General features: G+C 32.5%; 1 protein-coding gene across 2 annotated transcripts in view; it reads right to left on the reverse strand.

Annotated features, from left to right (window-relative positions):
* Window positions 1-26,319, reverse strand: part of LOC114330186 (extracellular matrix-binding protein ebh-like) — a 166,365-nt gene that overhangs the window by 17,776 nt on the left and 122,270 nt on the right. For both annotated transcript variants that reach the window (XM_050646867.1, XM_050646868.1), the window contains one exon: window positions 4,579-4,903. In XM_050646867.1, the coding sequence (XP_050502824.1) occupies window positions 4,579-4,903 (325 nt within the window). The remainder of the gene's footprint in view (window positions 1-4,578; window positions 4,904-26,319) is intronic.

The raw sequence follows: 26,319 nt of genomic DNA on the forward strand, positions 1-26,319 counted from the left end.
CCCACTTTTTGGAAAACTTAATTTAACCTTTTTCTGATTTTAGCACATACTGTTCACAATCCAATAGGACCCCATAACGCTCGAGTAACTGCAAATTTAGTATACTTTCCTCCCCTACTATGAGGATTTATTGATGAAAAACATGGATAGTTGTTAACGCACATAACTTTTTTATTATCTCACATAAGTAAATCAATCGAAAAGGAAAATGTTAAGCAAGCCTAAATCTACAATCGAGTATTAATATTCTAATATTTTACATATGCTAGAATATTCCACAGGGTGTTCCAAACTTTAAGAAAAAAACACAGTATGATTTGTACACCCGGTATAAAATGGTATTTACCTGTCTAGCAACAATATTATTACAACGATTATCTTAAATAATAAGGCTATAACATACTAAAAGAATCATTCAAATCGGACCACCGGTTTATGAAATACGAGATATCAAACATGTCCCATTTTTAACGTGTTCGGCTAATTTTGCCGGTGTGTGTATATTTTTGCTAAGAATATTTTTTTCGATAAAATACTTACTTTTGAGTTATCTCCGAAAAACCGTCCTAAACATGTTTTTTTTTGTTAAAAATGAACATATTCACTCGCAAATAACTCGAAAAATATTGACTTAGCGAAAAAACTCTATAGAACAAAAGTTGTTTAGATTTAGTCATTTTATCCAACTCCTGTCTTATTTTGAATGTATATTTTTCACCTTCGAGAGGGGGTATTTCCCTCCATTTTTGTAAAATGGAGGGGATGTAGAATTGTAAACTTTTTCTTATATAATAATAGACAATTTCAACTACCTATTTCCAAATTTTCATCCTTCCTTTATTTTTCTTGGGGTCAGATTGTTATATAAGATTGATATATAAGATGCACCAGGGTTCTGATGACGTATTCTTGTTCAGCAACTCAAAACCCCCGAGTAATCAGTTTGCACCAATTTAGTGCCGAAAACCCTCGAAACTTCAGATGACGTGCCTTAGCAGTGATCCTGGGCAACAGGTGCTCCGGTGGTTGGTTCTGATGGCGTATTCGTCTTCAGCAATCCCAAAAACCCCTGAGTAATAAAATTTGACCATTAATACACCTCTTTTGACATGTTTACGCACTTCTGGATGAATTTTATGCAGTTGAAAATCCAACTATGCATTTCCACCCATTTTTCTATATGTAGTAGACTTTTTCTAGACATCATCCTGAATATAATGCAAAAAGTTGACATAAGTTAACATAAGTTTTTAGGTACTATATGCATTTAAAAATCGAATTATTTTGTGCTAAATGCCATAGTCCACAAACGTTAGTGTAGGGTCTACCGATGCTTGAATAATCTCTTTCATTATTTGAACGGTTCTTTGTGCTTCTTGGAACAAAATATAGTATGGAACATTACAAACTTTGCAAGAAATCTCCAGATCCTGCATCAATTCTATAGCCGGCCACTCACGGTACCGCGGTTTCGTTTGACAAGATCGTCAATGATATAAATTTCTGCAGTACCGCAGTCGACAGGGCAGTCTCTCTGTTAGTCTGGGCAGATTTTATCGAAGAACAGGCCATTTTTGGGAAAAGTTATTTACCAGCAATTTTATAACTGGAATCGAATCATGATTGTATATATTAATAATATAGGTATGCAAAGTCCACAGATAGTGTGCTGCTTTTTTTATAAACAAAATGGCGCCCGAAAATCGTGTTTTTTTCAATTTCTGTCTATAACTCCAAAGATTTTAACTTTACATCTTCTTCTTCTTCTTCTTCAAGTGCCGTCTCCTAATCGGAGGTTGGATATCATCATCACTATCTTTACTCTATCCACCGCTGCTCTAAAGAGTTCTATAGAACTGCATCTAAACCAGTCCCTTAAATTCTTTAACCATGACACTCTCCTTCTTTCTATACTCCTTCCGCCTCTTATCTTTCCCTGTATTATCAGTCTTAGCATTTCATATCGCGGTCCCCTCATTACGTGTCCCAGATATTGTAACTTTCTTATTTTTATTGTGTTTATTATTTCGCATTCTTTACCCATTTCTCGCAGTACTTCCGTGTTCGTTTTCCTCTGTGTCCATGCTATTCTAAGCATTCTTCTGTAACACCACATTTCAAATGACTGTAGCTTATTTATGTGTTCTTGCTTTAATGTCCAGCTTTCAAGTCCATATTGTAGTATCGAGAACACGTAGCATCTCAAAGCTCTTGCTCTCAGTTCTAAGCTAAGGTCTTTGTTGCAGAGAACTGTTTTCATTTTTACAAACGCATTTCTTGCTATTTCTATCCTAACTTTACACCAAAAACACCCAAATAAAAATTCACCGTAATTAAGTTCTGCATAGAGGCATGTTTTTCCCGATTTACTTCGATGAAAATTTTCCCCGGAAAATGCCGGTTTTTCCAACAAAATCTTTAATTTTCAACTAAAATTTTGGATAAGTAATTGTTTATCAATAATTAAATAACTTGGTATCATAAAAGCTTTTTCGTATAGATTATGATTTAAAAAGCCGATAGAAATTGAATAAACAGTTTAGCAATAATTGAATTGTTAATTAAAAATTTACGGTCGCTATAATAATCACAATAATTATGATACATAAGAATAGCTATGATTGTTGTATAAAAAGACACTGTACCTATCTAATATACCTTACAAAATTGAAATTGGACTATTTAAGCGGTTTCAGGAATATTTTAAAATTATAAACAATTTTTTGTCTTATAAACAAATAGAATATCTCGGGAAATATTAAATTAAATTAATTCATAAAAACAGCATTGGAAAGAAAGCGGCAGGACGCTGGAACGCAGGTTCCTGAGATACAACCGGTCAAACTTGACCGGAATTTACGACAAAGATATACACAATAGGATCATAATTTTCGAACCATCACTTTTTTATTTTTAACCTCTTTCTTCACACCAATTTTCATATGTTTAAAATGATCATAACATATATTATTATAATAAAAACTATCGATATTACGAGTGAAAATTGCCAAAAATAGCAAAATTCCAATCAAAAATTAGGTTGGAGAAAATGTAATCTTAAAGTTCAAAATCGGTATACGTTAAAAAAATGCATTTTCTCGGCTTCCCATGGAGCAATTTTCTTCATTCTTTTTTTGTTCCCAAGTAAATCGAGTAGAGCCATCTAACTAACTCATTATTAAATGTCAAAGTTGCTTTTGATTTGTTATAATAAATTAATTTATTATTTACAAAATTTTTAATTTATTTAAATAAAGATTGTTTAAATAATTATACAGCTTTCAGATGAGAATATTTGTGTTTTTAATGTTAAAAGGTACACTTGTAATAAGTTTTTCTAAAAAAAGTCTACAACTGGAAAACATATATAGTTTTCTTTTCTTGTAAATAAATTAATCTATTATAACAAAACAAAAGCAATTTTGACATTTAATAATGCGTTAGTTAGATGGCTCTCCTCGAGTTACTTGGAAACAAAAAAATAATGAAGAAAATTGCATTTTTTTAACGTATACCGATTTTGAACTTTGAGATTACATTTTCTCCAATTTGATTTTTGATTGGAATTTTGCTATTTTTGTCAATTTTCACTCGTATTATCGATAGTTTTTGTTATAATAATATATCTTATGATTATTTTAAAGATATGAAAACTGGTGTGAAGAAAGAGGATAAAAATAAAAAGGTGATGGTTCGAAAATTATGATCCTATTGTTTATATCTTTGCCGTAAATGCCGGTCAAATTTAGCCGGTTGTATCTCAGGAACCACTCATCGCAATTAAACGTTTTTTCTTTTAGAAGAAGCGTTCTGCCACTTTCTTTCCAATGCCGTTTTCATGATTTAATTTAATTTAATATTTCCCGAGATATTCTATTTGATTTTAAGCCAAAAAATTGTTTATAATTTTAAAATATTCCTGAGGGCGCTTAGATAGTCTAATTTCAATTCTGTAAAGTACATTAGATAGGTACAGTGTCTTTTAATACAAAAATCATAGTTATTCTTATGTATCATAATTATTGTGGTTATCATAGTGACCGTAAATTTTAATTAACAATTCAATTGTTGCTAAACTGTTCATTCAATTTCCATCGGCTTCTGGAATTATAATCTATACAAAACCAAGTTATTTAATTATTGATAAACAATTAGCTATCTAAAATTGTAGCTGAAAATTAAATATTTTGTTGGAAAAACCCGCATTTTCCGGGGAAAATTTTCGTCTAAATAAATCGGGAAACGCACGTCTCTATGCAGAATTTAATTACGGTGAATTTTTATTTGGGTGTTTTTGGTGTAAAGTTAAAATCTTTGGAGTTATAGAGCAAAAATTAAAAAAAACACGATTTTCGGGCGCCATTTTGTTTATAAAAAAAAGTAGCACACTGTCTACGGACTTTGCATACCTATATTATTAATATATACAATCATAACATTCGATTGCAGCAATAAAATTGCTGGTAAATAACTTTTCCTTGTATTTTGCTAATAAAATTGAGCGACGTGCCGCAGTACCGTGAGTAAATACTAATATATTATGAAGTATGTAGTGAAATATTTTACGCAAAAATTTACCTGTTGTGACATTAAACTTCCACTCTTCGTTCTCTTGATTATTAATTTTACTGTTACAGTTATCTAGTTTTTTATCAATTTTAGTGAACAGCTCTTGATTGTTATTAAAATATATTTTTAAGTTTTCTAAGTTTTCTAATGATTTTTTATGTAAATCTTTAATTTGTTTATTGTCTGCATTAATTTTAACAATTTCATTTTCAATTTTTCCTATAGAGTTAGTAACTATGTAGATTTTGTTCATTATCTCTTTTTTCGTTGACTCAAGATCTTCCTTTGATATCACAGCTGGAGAGATCTGACTAGGAGGCACATGTGCTGAAATCTAAAACATTTTAAATTAAATAAATTGTATATCCATCAATTGCATCATAAAATATAGATATTCATTGAGAAATGAAAAGATATTCATTGACGAACAAAATAAATATGATTAAAATAAATAATAATAAGTAAAGGGCGGAATATATACATCTAAATGCAACCAAAATGTGCGCACATATTCCTTGTTTGCCTTTAAAATATGCACTTATGCCTTTTTTTGGCCAAATATGCATACTGGTTTGCAATATTTTTTAATTATTTATTATTATAATAAAATGGGGTAAACGCTCACTGAGTTCTAAAAAAACGTTATTTTAAAAATAATTTGAAAAAACAAATAGAAATAAAAGTAAACAAATTTTTAACCTGAAATTGTACAAAAGGCATTTACTAGTAATGATTTTTCAAAATTTTCAACGAAGAAGGTTTGTCTTCTATCAGTAAAATATATTTGTACAAGGAGAAGCTTCTTTCAACGTCTACTGATGTAATCGGAAGATACTGCAACTGAGGTAAATGGTAATAGCCCAAGATATAACTTCGTTGGATGTAAAAAATGTACATAAATGTTTGTGACTGCAGTTAAGTATTTAAAGCCTTCATTCTTTTTTAGAGTAACATCCAATTTGTTCCTTACTTGGCCTTCCATTTTTACTGGGGATGTCGTTATGTACGTTCGCTAAACTCAGACACAACTGGCTAGTGATTTTAGCAAGTAATTTTGCCAATTTGGAAAAATTGGCAAAGAAATAAATACTAAATAGTTAATAATTACTAAATAGTTAGTATTTTCCAATTTTTGCAAAATTGACAAAAAACAAAAAAATTACAACTAAAATCACTAGCCAATTGTATCTGATTTTAGCGAACCGACTTATACATTTAACGGAAAAAGTTTTACCAATTGAGTCTCTCAAACTTAAATTTCTAATCTATACCCACATAACAATGGTGTTCGCATCATGTTCTAAGCCTATCCTACCAACATTCGTCGAAGTATATCCTTTTTAGTATATGCGTAGTACAAGCATAGCATGTAGCATAAAAACATTCTAAATTTCATGTTCTTTGCATGTGCTTCAAAGAATATTCTTGCACCGAATATACTGAACACATTCGTGTACGTAGTATCTCGGAATGTTCGTAAAAGTTTATTCTTAGAATATACCTTAAACGAATAGTCTTAGTATATACGTAAGTATATGGAAAAGTATATGCTTAACACATACTTGTATATATTTTTAAAATATCTTAAAAAGAATATACTGTATGTACCTATAGGAAGAAGAATAATGTTAGCCTATAGATTATCAACTTCGCGTTAAGAATAATTAATAAAATTTAGGTATTTTGGTAGGTACTACTGAACTATCTAATTCATTTTTTTAAACCGTTTTAATTGTATGGTAAAAAAGTTTAAAAGTTAATTATATTGAAGAAAAATGAGAAATTCTCGTTTCGTTTTCAATTGAAATGAATATACCATTCTGATTTGAGTTTATACCATGAGTATTTTTACCTATAATTTTCGGGAATCCGGAAACGGCCATTCATTGTCATTCTGACCCTTGCATTGCATATTTTATACCTGCACAAGGGAAGGGGGTAGGTAACAACTAACAAGGGCAAAATATGAAAATAGTTTCCAGTACAGTTAGGCATTTATGTCTACGTCTACGCTGTTAGAACGAAGCGAAGACAAAGTATTTCTAGCTACAAGGACTAAAACATTTTTAAGAACATAAAAGCAGCTTGAAAATAATAAATTCATATTGGTACTTCAATATTTCCTAAATACCTAGTAAGTTAAAGTTTGTATAATGTATATAGATACCTATAAATTTTAGTAATTTACATATTTATTATATATATTTGGCTATTATATAAATATATAAGCAGCATTTTGATTTTGATGTGCACATAATAATAACTAAATATATTACTTATATTTAATATATACCTACTTACCCATATAATATTTATTATACATAGGTACCTATATAACTAACTAAAGTTTATATATTTTATACTTACTTTTTACGTAATATTGTAGAATGTAATATAGTATATTATTCAACGAGCGTGTAATGATGGCTATTACTCACGATGATGAAGTTTGCGACACGAGCCGTAGGCGAGTATCGTAATTCAACAGAGTGAGTAATTGCCATTACATGGGAGTAGAATACTATACTTTTTCTACGACTTTTTTTTATATTAATTAGTAAAAAATTTAATTATCAACTACTCGAGATTTTAATTATAATAATTTACAGAAATACCTAAATGCTATTTACCCCTAGTACGTGGCTGAATAATTGGTTGCCTACCTAACTAGAAATAACTAGAAATTGCCTAACTAGAAATAGTCAATATAAGTTCTATTCGTTTCCGAAAAATTATAAGCTTAAATTTGTACCTACTTTCAGTGAATCTAATAAATAGGAAATGGCTGTTGTCGGTGGACGTATTTCATAATAATATAAAGTTATAATGTATATATTTACATTTAACTATATATAATATAATAATATATAACTATACATAATATGTTATAACATATTTAACCCAATATAACTTGAAAAACAAACACAATATTAGTTATAAATTCCAATTAACATAAACAAAATGCGCTAATGTCACTGTCACTAAATTAAATGAAAAACGTCAAAATTTTTAGTAAACAAGATATAAACGTACAAAATATACTAACATTGTTACAGTTAAAATTCCTTTAAAAATTTTTCGAAGTTAATTATTGGTATAAATTACAATAATTATTGTATTAAATAAACAAGTTTAAGTAATTTTATTTGCAGTTTATATACGATTAATATTAAAAGTGGCATGCGCCACTTGAATCTAACTTCAGCCCGTGAGTAATGACCCGTGAATAACTTCAGCCCGTGAGTAATGAATTATTACTCACGGGTACAGTAATGGGTGCTATTATTTATGAAAAAATAGCGAATAATAAGCATGTTATTAAACGGTTGTAGAAAAACTACATTCTTACATGCAATTAGAATATGTAAATATAATACATTAGTAGAACCTAGGATGAGATTGGGTGATGTTGAAAACATACTTCTGAGAAATAACACAACCTTGGAATATTCTTCCCATATACTAAAAATATGTGCGATAGTACATTCTAAGTATATAAATAAAAGGCATATAGCACTTCCTTGGAATATCCTTCCCATATACTAAAAATATGTGCGATAGTACATTCTAAGTATATACCTAACTAGAAGGTATACAGCACTTCCTTAGAATATTCTGCCCATATACTAAAAATATGTGCGATAGTACATTCTAAGTATATAAATAGAAGGTTTATAGCACCTCCTTAGAACCTTCTAAAAAGTATGTTCTTGGTATATACTGAAAAGAAGTGCGGTAGTACATTCTAAGTATATACTGTTGTGATCTGCTTTCTATTACTTTTATTTTAATTGAGTATTTATTTAATTAATTATTGAATTGACGCAAATCATACATAAACAATTAATAAAAATTCTCAGGGTGCCTTTTTGTCATAAAAATTAACTAAAATTATCTTAGGTTATACTTATCCTTTCTCGTGGCTTCAGTATCTATTAGTTGATCCTTATCGGGATAAAATAGGAAAAGGAAATGAATAGAAAAATCATAAATAAGCACATAACCCTACACCATTGTATGGTAGAAGGGATATGATTATTTATAAATAAGCACATACAAATACCTTTATTATCAAAAGCAATGCTCTGAAAATCTATCAATTAAATCCTGTGGGCATAATTGTCTAAATGAACCTTTTACCATATAATTAATCTAATTTCAACAAATATTTATCGGTATAGACTCTTCAAACCGGTATAGACTCTTCCTGCACTCTCCGCTTTAACCAGAGTATTATGCAGCTGCTGCATTTTCGTTTTGCAAAGAAATTGAGAATGTTTATACATTTTGAAATATTTATCGCTTTGTTCCTGATACCATTTATAAAATAAACTAAACAAACAAATTTAGGTATTTGCAAAACTACTTATACTTCCTATTAAATTATTGAAATGTTGGAACCTTAATTCATATGCTTTTACGCAAATATTTTAACTTCTGATTATAAAGAACATCTATTACCTAAGTTATTGACTGACCTTTTTGATTCACACAAAATGATGTCTCCTCTTGACCCAAACAGCTCTTCCTTGTTGATTATGTTAGGCTACCAATCAAAGCCCTCTCCGTTCTCAGCATCAATCCAGCAGCATACCAGCAACTATTTCTCCAAAACACAAGCCAGGCCGCTTTTGACCAGTACTCGTTCAATAAACTCCAAAACTCTCTCCTCTCTTTCTCTCAATAATAATCTCCTGAGACCCAAGTATCTTTTTTACTTGGTGTCACAAATAATTTTAATAACTATAGTTCTTGTAACTTACTCTCTTGGACTTTACAGAATCAAAGAAGTTTTTCTTCTCAATTTGATTTGTCTCTCGTTCCACTTTTCAGCTACTCTCCACTATCAAACAACCACTAGTACTTGCTTCTGAACTATACGCGAAAACTTTCGACTGTTTTTCTCGGATGCCGACCACACAATGATTTTTCTTTTCCAAAACTGTCTCGACATTCAAACTTCCCTTTCCCCATTCCAAATTGCCAAGCCAATCAGAAACATTTCTCTTTCCACATTCCTCTTTTTCATTCTTTCAAACAATACTTCTACTCATCCTAATCACTTTCCGGAAATTATACAAATACTCTTGTGCTTAAAACAAACCGACTTAAAAATTCCAAATCTTTCTACCTTTATTTTTCTAAAAACTAATAATTACAGCTACCTGTGGATTTTACCTTCCTGTAATAAACAATATTTTAAATTATAATCCGAAATAAATTGTCATTTCACTTTACTGTATTTACAAATGTCTTTAAGTCTTCAGGGAAAAACTCCTTAAGGAGAAACCCACTGCGTAAAAGCTACCTTCTACTAAATAGTTACAAATCAATATACAGGGTGTATCAAATTTATGTACCCGCGTTATAATTAAAAATTAAATTTTTACTCTATCTTTGATTGATAAAGTGATACATAATAACAACCCCGCCTTGTTTTGAGATAAAATCGTTTTTAATAAGTGCAACGAAAAGAATGATTTTCTCTCGACAACAACACTTTTCTCTTATGTCAAAATATTTAGTCCCGCCTGAAAAAAAATAGCTTCCTTTGTCCCAGTGTCTGTACTTATATGGGATTGGGTAAGTTTTCGATCGAAAATTTTCTACGTTTTTAACCTCAAAGGAATGTTCATACTTTTTGGCTACTTTGTTTTCTTCATTTATTAAATTTTCATACTCCCTCAATATTATATGCAGTTCCTTCTCCTTTTCTTCTCCACATATCAATTTTCTTTCTTTTTCCTCCGATTCTTTACACATATTTATTGTGTATTCTGCCTCCTCCATTTCGCATATTTCTTCTTCAAATACTACAGTTTCAATTGTATCTCGTTCGCCTTCCTTTTCTATTCTGATCTCTTCTTCTTCTGGGCTCATCTCTTCTTTTGAGGAATCCCAAGCTTCATTTTCCTTTGTCAATCTCTTTTCTTCTTTTCCTTCTTCTGGGCTCATCTCTTCTTTTGAGGAATCTCAAGCTTCATTTTCCTTTGTCAATCTCTTTTCTTCTTTTTCTTCTTCTGGCCTCATGTCTTCTTTTGAGGAATCCCAAGCTTCATTTTCTTTTGTCAATCTTTTTTCTTCTTTTTCTTCTTCTGGGCTCATCTCTTCTTTCGAGAAATCCCAGGCTTTTATCTTCTTTAATTATCTTCTGTTACTTTCTCCTCTTTCTTTTCTGTCCTTGCTTCATTGCCAAATTCATTTCCACCGTTTGTTTTTTGTCTAAATTTTCCTTTTTCCGTTTCTCATGTTCCTTGTCCATTTCCAGAATGTCCTGTTCTTCTTCTTTTTCCTCTGTGATTTTCATCGTGTTATTTTTGAAATCTATCACTACATGTTTTTCTGACAATTCATCCACTCCTACGATCATATCATGCATCATGTTCGGCATTATAACACATTGTAGTGCATAAAATTTCTTCCCCAATCGAACCCTTACTCGTATTCCTTCATTTATTGTTGCCAAAGTCCGTTTATTTGCGCCCACTAGATTTACCCTGGGAATTTTGTAAATTAAATTCGTTAAATCAACCTCTTCTATTAATTTCCTGTTAATCAACGTAATTTCCGAACCAGTATCAATCATAATTTTAATCGATTTCTCATTGATAAAACCATCTACAAATTTTAAATTTACTCCACTTCTTGTATCATTATTTCCTGCTAATTTAGTAAAGTCCTTCGGGTGACAAAAAATTCCTGTTTGTTTTTTTGTGTCTAGTGAGCGCCTTCGTGAAAAAACGCCTGCTGTTATTCTTCGCTTCTTCTTTCGTTGCTTTGTCTCTCATCCTCATATTCATCTATTGGCGTACTGTTTACCGCTCTTCTATTTTCCCTTGGTCTGTCGGACTCGTATCGGTTTTCACGATTTTCCTGTCCATTCCTCCTATTATCATTTCGGTCTACTTGATATGTGCGGGTGTTATTTCTATTCTGGTTTTCTCGAGATCCGTCTTCGTTCCATTGCCGATTTCTTTGTTCATAGTTTCCTCTTCCGTTGTCTCTATTTTCGTTTTTCCTCCTCGGAATACATTCTCTTCTTGTATAATCTCTCCTAAAGTTTTGTCTTCTATCTCTATAGTCTTGAGTTTCGCGTTGTCTATAATTTTCTTGCGATCTTCTTATTTCTCTTTCTCTCCTTTTTGCTTCTCGTATTTGTAAGAATTGGCACAAACTGTCAATATCTTTGTAGTTTTGTAAAGTTATGTGATCTTCTAAGGTATCTTCAAAATCTCTGTCTATTAGTTCTACTAGCTGTTCGTACGAATAATTGTACTGTAGGTGTTTTGCATTGATGTATAATTGTAGTGCGTATGTTTTTTCTGAAATACTCATTCCATCATGGTACCTCCCATTTTGCAACTCCTTGTTTATTTCTAGCTGTTGCATTTTTCCCCAGAAATAGCTCAGGAACTTTTGTTCGAATTTATGCCAATTGTCCAATTCTTCTCCTTTGCTATCAAACCGTAAACTCGCCTCATCTTCAAGATGGTTCCTTATCATTTCTTTAGCTGTTTCAAAGTTACCGATGTATCGTACTTTCTTTTTTAAATTATTTATGAAAATTACTGGGTGTAATTTTTTTACATCCGCGCCAAATCTTATTTTCACATCCTCTGTACTATGGATAATCGTTTCCCTTCTTTCTCCGAAATTCTGTTGCGTCTTGTTTTCGGTGACTTGTTTTTCTATTTCTGTGATTCTTTTTTCCACTTCTTGTCTGTCTACTTGAATAGCATTTTCCAACTTATTTTCCAAATTTTGTAGTTCCTTTTCTGACAATTTGTTAACTCCTCTATTTTATTTTGAATTTTCATTTCTTGTTCTTTCATGTGATCTTTAATTCTCTTTTCTGTTGCTTTTATCTCGTTTTCATTGTTGTCAAACATCCTTTTATTTCCTTTTTATATTTTCCCATACGTTCCTCCATTTTCTGGTTGTTTTCTTCTATTGCTTGTTTTGTTTTCTGTTGATTGTCATCCATTTTTTGTTGTGTTTCATACATTTTTTGACCCATTTTTTGTTGTGTTTAATCCATTTTTTGTTGTGTTTCTCTTTGATTTTCTTCCATTTTTTGTGACTGGAGTTGCATCAGTTGTAATAATTTATCTATTCCTGATAATTCCTGTTTTTCTGTTGCCATGATTGTTGTTTCGAAAATGTTTTCTTGTTCTATATGTTCTTCTTGTTCCAAATGTTCTTCTTGTTCTAAATGTTCCTCTTGTTTTTTGTTTTCTTTGCTTTTGCTTCTGGTGGTCGTTATGTAGTTAAAATTTATCCCCGCCTGATACGAAATTCGAAAATACCCTGTATGCTGTAGATACGAAAATTTTTCTCTCCCCAAATATAATAAATTTATCACAAAATTTTTTAAATTTATCAAAATTCAAATCAATCAAAAATAAAATAAATATGTAAAATTGTACCTGTGATAAATTGTGATAAAAAATAACTCAAACAAAATATTTCATAAATTTTAAATATATCAACTTTTTCCGACTGGCAAATAAATTTTCCTTCACCTGTTTTTCCGTTTCCTATCCTTTCAAATTCACAACCAGAGATACATTCATGCCTCACGTTGGTTCGCCATGTTGTTGTGATCTGCTTTCCATTACTTTTATTTTAATTAACTATTTATTTAATTAATTATTGAATTGACGCAAATCATACATAAACAATTAATAAAAATTCTCAGGGTGCCTTTTTGTCATAAAAATTAACTAAAATTATCTTAGGTTATACTTATCCTTTCTCGTGGCTTCAGTATCTATTAGTTAATCCTTATCGGGATAAAATAGGAAAAGCAAATAAATAGAAAAATCATAAATAAGCACATACAAATACTTTTATTATCCAAAGCAATGCTCTGAAAATCTATCAATTAAATCCTGTGGGCATAATTGTCCAAATGAAACTTTTACCATATAATTAATCTAATTTAAACAAATATTTATCGCTTTGTTCCTGATACCATTTATATAATAAACTAAACAAACAAATTTAGGTATTTGCAAAACTACTTATACTTCCTATTAAATTATTTAAATGTTGGAACCTTAATTCATATGCTTTTACGCAAATATTTTAACTTCTGATTATAAAGAACATCTATCACATAAGTTATTGACTGACATTTTTGATTCACACACAATGATGTCTCCTCTTGACCCAAACAGCTCTTCCTTGTTGATTATGTTAGGCTACCAATCAAAGCCCTCTCCATTCTCAGCATCAATCCAGCAGCATACCAGCAACTATTTCTCCAAAACACAAGCCAGGCCGCTTTTGACCAGTACTCGTTCAATAAACTCCAAAACTCTCTCCTCTCTTTCTCTCAATAATAATCTCCTGAGACCCAAGTATCTTTTTTACTTGGTGTCACAAATAATTTTAATAACTATAGTTCTTGTAACTTACTCTCTTGGACTTTACAGAATCAAAGAGGTTTTTCTTCTCAATTTGATTTGTCTCTCGTTCCACTTTTCAGCTACTCTCCACTATCAAACAACCCCTAGTACTTGCTTCTGAACTATACGCGAAAACTTTCGACTGCCTTTCTCGGATGCCGACCCCACAATGATTTTTCTTTTCCAAAACTGTCTCAACATTCAAACTTCCCTTTCCCCATTCCAAATTGCCAAGCCAATCAGAAACATTTCCCTTTCCACTTTCCTCTTTTTCATTCGAAGAACCAGGCATTCTTTCAAACAATACTTCTACTCATCCTAATCACTTTCCGGAAATTATACAAATACTCTTGTGCTTAAAACAAACAGCCTTAAAATTCCAAATCTCTCTACCTTTATTTTTCTAAAAACTAATAATTACAGCTACCTGTGGATTTTACCTTTCCGTAACAATCTTTTTAAATTATAATCCCAAATAAATTGTCATTTCACTTCACTATATTTACAAATGTCTTTAAGTCTTCAGGGAAAAACTCATTAAGGAGAAACCCACTGCGTAAAAGCTACCTTCTACTAAATAGTTACAAATCAATATACAGGGTGTATCAAATTTATGTGCCCGCGTTATAATTAAAAATTTAAATTTTTACTCTATCTTTGATTGATAAAGTCATACATAATAATACATAGAACGTTTTCTGTACTGTAATGTAGTATATACTCAGTATCTGCTCTGCACATTCGCAATGGTAATTACGCGTATTCTCAGTATATACTTTTTCTGAAAAGTATGTACTGTGAATCTACTAAGAACATGAAATTGTTATGTGGGTAATGACAATATTATGTCCGGTATAAAATTGAAATTGGCTTGAAACAAGATCTTTAGCGACACTTGCACTTTTTAACAACTCTACTTTTCACAAAACATTGAGAGTCGTCATCTAAATCCAAGATGAGTTATTTGATGGCTTCGAAATGTTCTGCGTAGAATATTGCGGCTTTAATCCACGTTCCCCACCGGGTAATAACAGGTTCTGAATATACATCTGTATTCTAACAGCTCGTCCACATGAAGGCAGTTTGCCAACGTCGACGTTGCGGATTACCTGTTTTCCTTGGTAACTTGAAAGGTGGCATTAGGGTGTGATCAGGTGAAACAGGTAAAACGAGACGTAAACTCTGGCAAACCGCCCTCATATGTAGGTTCGCTTATAGCTTGTCTACGTTAGAGCGGTTTGGCAATGTCGACTGCGCGGTTTACCTGTTTTCCTTGATAACTTCAAAGGCGGCATAGGGTGTGATCAGGTAAAACGCGAGGTAACTGCTGGCAAACCGCCCTCATATGTACAAAGCGTTAGATGTGCTTTTAGAAAAACCCTTTTTTTGTTCTACTGGCCTACTTATACTACTGGTCATAGTACTACAAAAACTGAAGTATCAGCTTTTCATCTCAACAACAAGCTGGCAAACAGAGAATTGCGAGTGTATTTTAATAACAAGCTGTTAAAACACAATAAATATCCGAAATCTATTGGGGTTACCCTAGACAGAACGCTCACATTCAGAGAATACCTGACGAAAAAAGCAGCAAAATTGAAAACACACAACAGTATAATACAGAAACTCTGCGGCACTACATAGGGGTCCACAGCATCAACTTTAAGATCCTCTGCTCTTGGCCTGATATATCCGGTGGCAGAATACTGTGCACCAGTGTGGCTAAATAGAAGGCATACCCACCTGGTCGACACTCAACTAAACCGTGCTATGCGTATGATAATAGGCATAATTAAGCCCACCCCTACAATGTGACTACCTACTCTTAGTAATATAGAACCGCCCAACCTACGCTGCGAACCTGCATTGGTTAAATAATATAACAAAATAATGGACAGTCGACAGCTTCTAGTCCACAACGATTTTCCCGATATTCTTGGAAACCATCTCCAACCCAGGTTACCTCCTTTACAATCTGCTCAAGCGCTGCAGCAATCCAACTTTGACTTAAATACCCGATGGAGAGAAGATTGGGAAAGTAAGACAGATTCGCATTACCATAGTCTACCGGACATCATAGAAAAACTTGCCAATTTTGAACGTCCCCGTAAGATTTGGGCAGCCCTTAATCGAATTCGAATAAACTGTGGAAGATGCGCCGACTCCCTCTACAGATGGAGTAAACTTCCCTCGCCTTCTTGTGACTGTGGCGCTACAAGACAGACGATCATACACATTGTTCAGGACTGCCCACGCTGAGCATACACAGGCGACCCTATAGACTTTGTAATGGCAACCGAATAGTCAATCGAATATATAAAAAAACTGGACATCTGTTTGTGATGAATTGTATAATGCATAAATCTAAATATTCTGTGATGTACTTAAGCCATACGCTAAATAAATAAATAAACTACAGGTCACACTTTTTCGCCATGTTTTAAAAGTTTAGATGGTATGCCATCTGATCCAGAAGCTTTGTTTTCTTTCAATTTTTATATTGTTTTGATGACTTCTTCCATCTGTTGGGGTGTTATCTTTCTCTCTTTCGTCGTCCATGTCCTCGAGCTGTATTTCTGCTTCTTTTAACCTCATTTCACTTGTTATATTTAGTCAACCCTCAAAATTATCTGCCCACCTTTCTAGTATCTCGTCGTGATCACCAATTATTTCTCTTGTTCTGTTTCTAACTATTGATAGTCTATGCTTGAACTCTTTTCTAGTCTGGTTAGTTTTCTTGTAGAATTTTCGCGTTTCTATTTTAGATCGGGAGATATTATACAGAAGTTCAGCCACGATTTTCTAGGAATATCCACAATTTTTTTGTGAAATTTTCCTGTAAAAATTAAATTTTCGCAAAAAATAAAAATAGGGTTTTGCGATGAATTTCTAAGTCCTGCCATATCCATAGAATGACAGGATACTATGGATTTTATGAACAAAATCTTTTTGGGCAGGAGGGTTGCAAATGTCCTGCCAACTAAATAAATTAAACATATTTATTTCAAAATAATAAAAAAAATGTTGGCATGACGTCTCCTACTCTTTAAATGTCCCTTGGAAAATTATGCGCACAATTTTTACCCTGATTCCGTGATTTTCTGAGTCCTGCCTTTAAAAGTTGTAATATTCAAATACAATCAATACTTTTCGGTACTCGGCAGGAAGGTTAAACAGTTCTTGTAAAACGGCAGGAGTCCTAGATTTGTAAGAAAATTCGTGAAAAATTCCACGATGTTCTGAGTCATGCCATTTTGCATACGTTTCACGAATCTTAATATAAGTCTATTTACAAAGAGGCAGGATGGTTTTATAGTTATTTCGTATACAGGGTGGGGCATTAGTGTGACAAAGTCCAATTACTCGTTTGTCGTAAGAGATACGACAAAAAGTTCTTTAGGTAAAACGTGGGGCAAAGAGAGGATCATAATTTAAAAATATTTTCTAATATACAGGGCTACCCGCTACCCGTATTGACACGGTGACACAAACTTATGTATTTTTAAATGGGACACCCAGTATATAATTTTAAGATTCCTAAGATAATTTTAAGACAATTTCACACAATTCAAATAATCCAAAAATGTTTCCTAATGGAGCTAGAGCTCTTTCAAGATGGCGCCTTGTAATTAGATTTTTTTTTATCTCCAGAACGCTTCCATTTCGATAGACAAAAACTGGTCCGTCTTTTATCTTCCAGATATAAATCGATTCCATCAATTGCGAATCTCTAGTACCGGTCATAGGAGTCCGTTTTGGGTAGGGCAACGGTTATTTTATCGCATAACTTTTGTCTTTAACTTTTAAGCATTTTTGGCAATATATTATACTAAACGGTACTCTTGCTGTAAGTCGGTTGGATGCACCGTTTTCTAGAAAAATCAATTTCAAAATTTTTTGTATTTTGAATTAAAGAATAATTTGAAAAAAATAAAAAAAAACGGTGTATTTTCCGACTTAAAGCAAGAGTAACTTTTAGTACTAGAATACCTCATTATTTAATACTCCACTGTCAAAAATGCTTAAAAATTAAAGCAAGTTGAGATTTTGTTGATCTACCCAAGGCGCACGCCTATGACCGATACTAGAAATTCACAGTTGATAAAATATTCATCTCTGGAAGAGAAATAAACTTACCAGTTTTCGTTTTTCTAAATAGTTTTTTATTTTTTTTTTCAAATTCAAAAACCTAAATATTTTTCCGATCAATTTTTCTAGAACACGGCGTATCCTACCGACTTAAAGCAAGAGTACTTTTTAGTACAAGAATGCCCCATAGTTTAATAATCCAGTGTCAAAAATGCTTAAAAGTTAGACACAGAAAAGTTATGGGATAAAATATCCGTTTCCCTACCCTAAACGGACGCCTATGACCGGTACTAAAAATTGACAAATGATGGAATCGATTTATCTCTGAAATATAAACAGGTGCACCAGTTTTACTTTTTCTAAATAGAAGTGTTCTGGAGCTATAAAAAAACTAATTAGAATACGCCATCTTTAAAGAGCTCTAGCTTCCTTGGGAAGCATTTTCGGACGAGGTGAATTAAGTTAAATTTTCTTAAAATTATCTGAGGAATCTCCGGGCTTCGATTGTTAGAAGAGCTTCTGGACACCCTGTATAATAGGTACAATCCCTACTATAACCAATTAATTGTAAAATTATTGATTTTCTTCCTACGAGTATTACGTTTACTTAGATACAAATATGATCTAATCATTTAAAATAAATATGTTACAGTTTGGTATCAGATTTGAAATGTGTGTAAAAATCCGAGACATTACTCAGGAAAATAATAGTTAATACCGTACGATTCTTTTAACGATATAAAAATTAATTTTTATGTATTAGGTAAATATCTTTGCGGTTATCCTGCCACGTAGTAAACGGTTTTAGATTAGTGTTTTTAAGCATACCTGACATGGCATGACTCAGAAAATTGTGGTGATATGAATATGTTTGTATAACAACCTGCAATAATTTTACTAACTTAAAATTTTATTTTTATATACAAAATAACTACACAACCATCCTGCCTCTTTGTAAATAGTTTTATATTAACATTCTTGAGATATGTCCAAAATGGCATGACTCAGAAAATCGTGTAACCTTCCACGAATTTTCTTACACATTTTTTAACTATGTTTAGTAAAAAAAGTGTAACTAAACATCCTGCCATTTTGAATAATGTCTACTTAAATTATTTATTTTATAATAAAATTTATTTTACGACTCAGAAAATCACGGAACTAGGGTGAAAATTTTCCACAGAATTTTTCAACAGACAAGTGCAGTTAAACATTAGGAGACGTCATGCCAACATTTTTTTCGATCATTTTCAAATAATTATGTTTAATTTATTAAGTTGGCTGGACTCAGAAAATTATAAAAATTTCATTATTTTCATTATATATTCGTATATCCATATATACTCCCTTAGTCCTTTGCAACCCTCCTGCCCAAAAAATTTTTTTCATAAAATTGATATTATCCTGTCATTCTATGGATATGGCAGGACTCAGAAATTCATCGCAACTCCCCATTTTTTTCCTCATGGAAAATCTAATTTTCACAGGAAAATGTCACAGAAAACCCGTGGATTTTTCCATAAATTGTAAGTACCTTTTCTAACCTTCCAGTATTGCAAAGGGCAGGACTTAGAAAAGATTGGTTAAAGTTCTGTTAATATCTCCCGGTTTATTTGTGTGTTATACTTCTATAGTTTTTTCAGTTGGTTTTTCTATATGCCACTTTTTCTTTCTTTTCAGTAGGTATTCGTTTTCTGTCTCGTCTCAACTACCTATACTTTTCTTCTACTTGTATAAATAAAGTCAATTCAAAGTAAATATTAGTGCCTAAAAATAAAATAGTAAAGTCGACCGCGTAACCCCACATTATCTTAAATAAGAAAATCTAATTTCACGCTAAAAACGTATGAACGAACCTTTGAAATAATTTCGTTTTTCATCTTCTCCATAATAACGGGCAGATTTTTCTGTATGACCGCCTCGAACGTACTCTGCAACTGCAATTTTTCTTTTTCATTCGTTTGCATTAACATCGTTTCGAGTGCCGTCAATCTTTCGTCCATTCTCCCGACGGTTCCTTTGAGCGGATCTAACATTTTGATCCTCTTATCGATGTTTATCATGCCTTTCTTTAATTGCTCGCCGAGAATTCTCTCGCGGTACTCGTGTCTTTCTACTTTGTCATCCGTCGCCCGAACTATATTGACAAGTTGTAAAATTGCTGCCCTGATATCTTCATTTCTGAAAATTAAAAATGAGAAAACTTCAAATAACTGTCGAACTTATGGGCATGGATCCCGCGTACCAAAAAAAAGTTGATTAATAGCAAGCTGAAAATTTGTTAATAGCTTAACGGTGTCTAGTCAGACAAACTTTGATGTACGGGAACACTGGAACAGGGGAAGTTTTAATTGTGGAACGGTTTAACAATTTGGAACGTCAGATTACGAAAACCTCCCATGTATTTTGTCGGACAGAACATCCAATTGATTTGTTACCCTTTCATTAAACTCTCATGCAAAAATCAGACTGCTATTATTAACCAACATGAATCCTGTCATTTGACATGTTCTTCGTGTTCCACTCATTAAAATGCCCAGTTATTGGTGATAAACACCAGTCTGATTTTTGCATGAGAGTTTAATGAAAGAAATTAATTGGAATTTCTGTCCAACAAAATACATGGAACGTTTTCGTAGTCAGACATTCCAAATTTTTAACCTGTTCCACAATTAAAACTTACACTGTTCCAGTGTTCCCGTACATCAAAGTTTGTCCGACTAGACACCGTTAAGCTATTAACAAATTTTCAGCTTGCTATTAGGTAATTAAGTTTTTTTTCGTACGCGGGATCCATGTATGTTAGAAATATTATTTATTATAAAACTACTGTTAAGTTTTATTAACACATTCAGAACGAAACATGGGCAGACTACTTCCAATCTCTATTTGCTAAAGACGACGATAATGAACCACCAACACCTGAAGTTACGACAAACGAAGAAATAAACATCGAGGAGGGAGAGGTAATTTGTAATTTGTAAAATTACAAATGAAGAAGTAATACGCAGAATAAATAACGAGCCAGAAGTTCTACTGAATATAAAAAAGAGAAAACTTGAATACTTAGGCCGCCTGATGAGAGGACAAAAGTACACATTCCTACAAAATATAATGCAAGGAAAATCCAAGGACGAAGAAATCCAAGCCGTAGAAGAATGTCCTGGATGAGAAATTTGAGAGAGTGGTTTGGCTGTACCACTAACGAAATGTTCAAAACAGCAGTAAATAAAATTAGAATCGCCCTAATGATATCCAATCTCCGATAGGAGAGGCACTCAAAGAAGAAGAAGGGAGAGATAAAGGAAGCATTAAGAAAATTAAAAAATAGAAAATCTCCAGGAGAGGACAGAATATCGAACGAACTCCTAAAGTACGGAGGACAAGATTTAACTAAACAACTATTAAAACTAATACAAAAAATAATAGAACAAAACAGAATACCACAAGAATGGAGTTCAAGCATCCTAATACCTCTCTTCAAAAAAGCAGACAAATCAGAGCCGGAGAATTACAGAGGAATTAACTTATTAAACACAACATTAAAATTAACAACAAAAGTGATAACAAACAAATTGAATGAAATTAGAACGTTACCAGAAGAACAACAAGGTTTTAGGTCGGGAAGGTCATGCACTGACGCTATATTTATAATGAGGCAAGTTCAAGAGAAATCGTAGGAATACAACATATCTGCATATTTATGTTTCTTGGACCTTAAGAAAGCATTTGACAGGGTCACATTAAAGGACGTTATCCACTTGTTATACTCGAGAGAGGTACCTCTGGGAATAATTAAAACGATAGAAAATATCTACCAGAACAACACAATAAAAGTAAAAGTGTAAGATGAACTAACTGACCCAATTGAAGCAGGCAATGGGATAAGACAGGGGGATTCCTTGAGCCCTTTATTGTTCAACCTGATCATGGACGAAATAATAAAAAAAGTAAGAACTAAAAAAGAATACCAAATGGGAGAAAAACAACTTAAAATAATCTGCTATGCGGACGATGCAATACTAATCTCTCAAAGTGAAGATGATTTACAACGTATGCTGCACCAATTCAACATAATCGCCAGAAAATTTAACATGTTAATTTCCTCAAAAAAGACAAAATGCATGGTTATAACAGCAGATCCAATAAGCTGGAAGCTTATTGGATCAATAAGCAGGAATATGGAGCTAGAAGTTCAGATAATAGAACAAGTGATGGAGTTTAAATACCTAGGCATCACACTATCTAGCTACGGAAGACTCGAAGCAGAACTGGAAGATAAAGTGAATAGAGCAAACAGAGCCGCAGGTTGCCTGAATGACACAATATGGAGAAATAAAAATTCGGAAAAGAAATGAAAGGCAGAATTTACAAAACAGTCATCAGACCAATAATGACATACGCGGCAGAAACACGACCCGACACAGAGAGGACAAAAAGATTGCTCGAAACAGCGGAGATGAAAACCCTTCGAAAAATCGATGGTAAGACTCTATGGGACAGAGCTAGAAGTACAGATATACGACGGAAATGCAAGGTGGATAACATTAACAACTGAGTAAGAAACAGAAGAATAGAATGGAATGACCACATAAGCCGAATGACAACAAATAGGGTAGTCAGGACAGCGAGAGACGGTTCCCCAATAGGAAGACGATCAGTGGGAAGACCACGAAAACCATAGAACGACAACTTACTAGAGGCACATTGAAAAAACAGACAGAGTCATGTCTATACAAAAAGAAGAAGAAGAAGAAGAAGAAGAAGAAGAAGAAGAAGAAGTTTTATTAAGAAAAATTAGTTATAATAAAAACTAAGAAGTGTGCGAACCTCTACAATGAACAGCTCAGGGCTTCCGCAAGACTGAGCGGCGCCCGCGTGCAGCACATATTTTAGCAGGTCAAACCGGCAAACAGGTGTATGTTCTCAAAAAAATTGATAGTGTGTAAAAATTTTTTTCAATTATTAGCTAAGTACTTTCAGCACATCACGTGCGATCATCAGAGTTTCGTCCTATAGGTATAAATCCTTCATTGAAGAGTAATTGCTAAACAACACATTAAAATGTATAGATAGTGAGCCAAGCCACAGATCTCGGGTGTTAAAATCCTTTACAATTTATAAAATTACATCTAAATTCTTTTTTATTTTTTAAAAGACAATATGGATGCGCTAAACCATAGTGAGTTCAAGTGAACAGCTGTGGACTGTCAATCTTAAAAAAATGACAGTAAACGATATAAAGATTTAAAGATTGACAGTCCACCGCTGTTCACCTGAACTCACTATGGTTTAGCGCAGACATATTGCCTTTTTAAAGATAAAAAAGAATTTAGATGTGATTTTATTAATTGTAAAGGGTTTTTACACCCGAGATCTGTGGCTTGGCCCAGTATCTATACATTTTTATGTGTTGTTTAGCAATTACTATTCTACCTATACCTATGGGACGAAGCTCTGATGATGGCACGTGATGTGCTGAAAGTACTTAGCTAATTAATAGAAAAAATTTTCAACGCCCATGCTAAAAGAGCCATTTTCCCGCACGCATTTCGTTTCCGAAAGTTGCACTTTCCCACACGGCGTGCGGGAAATAATATACATGCAATAAACTAATATTTAGATATTATTTACTAATTTATTTCAAATTTATCTTATTGTGTTCATGTTTTAATGAAATTAGCGCCATAAATATATGAAATAAAATTATTTTGACATCATATTTAAAAGTCAGATCAGCAGACAATTACAATGGTTTTGAATCGTCGTCATGGAAACCAATATCGCCGTCGTGGTAACCCATTATATTGAAAGTTTGGTTTTGACAACCTTGTCAAACAATTAATTTGTGTATTTTCACCCCTAAATAAAAATTTATAGAACTCTATTTTTTGTACCTTTTTCCAAACGTACGGCCCTAGAAAAAATATTGTTAATAACTCATGCGGAAAGTGTCTTCCCCGCACTCGACTGCTTGCCCGAACTCCGCTATCGCGTCGTTCGGGTCAACTGCTGTCTCGTGCTTGAAAGTATCACTTTCCGCACTAGTTAGGAAAAGAACTATTACACACTATCAATTTTTTGAGAACATACACCTGTTTTTCGGTGTCGGTTTGACCTACTTAGAAGTGTGTACAAGTCACACAGTCTTTTTAAATACATATTTTAGCGCCCTTTAAATCTACTATATCATATATACTAATGTAAGTTTGGTCATCACAGGATTGAAAATATTTAGCTAAGACTTTGTACTTACGTGACAACCGCCTCTGTATTGGCGACTCCCATTAAAATTACTAGGAATAGGAAATATGCTACACCTACAACCATCTTCTAACAATATTTTAAAATTGATACAAAACATTCAAAACAGTTTACACAAATATGCCTATTGAACAGTCATGGACGTTTAATCTTAATTTTTTTGCGAGAAGTGTTAATAAATAAAAAAATAGTGATAAAAATTATATTATCTAACATAACATGACCTTTTGTTAGGTTTTATAAACAAGAGAATAGTTGTTTAAATTTTATCAAATTAGATAAAGAGTTAATTTGAGGTAAATAAACTAAACTTACGTGCTTAGAAATCGGCCCACTTAAAAATTTGGTCATTTTTGATGACTCGTATTTCCTAAACCTGTTGGCAAAGTGATTTCTTGAAAATATTATAGCCTGATTCTTTGACAATACCACTGTAATAATATTGTTGCTAAACAGGTAAATTTTCATTGTATACCGGGTGTAACAATCAAACTTTATTTTTTTCTCAAAGTTCGCATCACTCTGTGGAATATTCTAGCATATATAAAATACTAAAATAACTATAGCCTCAGGTTTTCTTAACATTCTGTTTTTTGATTCATTCGTTTATGTTGAATAATAAAAAAGTTAGGTACTTTAAAAACTAGACATGTTCTTCATCAATACACGGTGTTTTTTAAATAAGTGCGACAAACTTTAAGGGGTAATTCTGCATGAAAAAATAGTGACAGTTGGCTTGATAAACGTTTGTCCGTAAATGTTTCGTTTCCGAGATACGGGATGTTGAATTTTTTCTTACAAACTGACGATTTATTTTTGCTTTAAAACTAGTTGAGATATGCAAATGAAATTTGGCAGGTTTTAAGAGATAGTTATTGCGGATTTTTTGATATAAAATTAAGAATTCAATATTCACGATTGGCGGGCATACGGGTAATATGACCGATCATATTACCCGTATGTACGCCAATGGTGAATATTAAATTCTTAAAATCCGCAATACTTAAAACCTACCAAATTTCATTTGCATATCTCAACTGGTTTTAAAGCAATAAATAAATCGTCAGTTTGTAAGAAAAAATATAACATCTCGTATCTCGGAAACGAAACATTTGCGGACATACGTTTATAAAGTCAACTGTCATTATTTTTTCATGCAGAATTAACCCTTAAAGTTTGTCGCACTTATTTAAAAACACCGTGTATTGATGAAGAACATGTGTAGATGTTAAAGTGCCTAACTTTTTTATTATCCAACATAAACGAATTAATCAAAAAACAGTATGTTAAGAAAACTTGAGGCTATAGTTGGGTTTTAATTTCAGTATTTTATAAATGCTAGAATATTCCACATGGTGATGCGAACTTTGAGAAAAAAACACAGTGTGATTGGTACACCCAGTATACAATGAAAATTTACCTGTTTAGCAACAATATTATTACAATGGTATTGTTAAAGGATCAGGCTATAACATGTTAAAAAAATTACTTAAATCGGCCAACAGGTTTAGAGAATATGAGACATCAAAAATGACCAAATTTTAAAGTGGGCCGATTTTTATGCTCGTAAGTTTATATGTATGAATATACAGGGTGTCCCAAGAGTAGCGGAACGGTAAAATATTTCGCGAAATGAACATCTGATCGAAAAACTGAAAAATATATATTCAATAATTTTCAAAAATCTATCAAATGACACCAAAAAGGACCCCACACTCCACCTGTGGAGGTGGGGTGGGGAGTAACTTTAAATTCTTAAATGGAAATCCCAGTTTTTATTGGATATTTGGATTTCTTACGTAAAAGTAAGCAACTTTTATTCAAGACTTTTTTTTTAATTGTGGATAGATGTCGCCATAATCGGAAAAAACGATTTAACGTGATACCTTATTTTATGTACATTATAAGAAGGGTCTAATATTTCAAGAAATACACTTCCAAATGAAAAAACAAAAAACATGTATTTAATATTTTTCAAAAACCTATC

The sequence above is a fragment of the Diabrotica virgifera genome, chromosome 3 (assembly GCF_917563875.1).
Source record: "Diabrotica virgifera virgifera chromosome 3, PGI_DIABVI_V3a".
NCBI lineage: Eukaryota > Metazoa > Arthropoda > Insecta > Coleoptera > Chrysomelidae > Diabrotica > Diabrotica virgifera.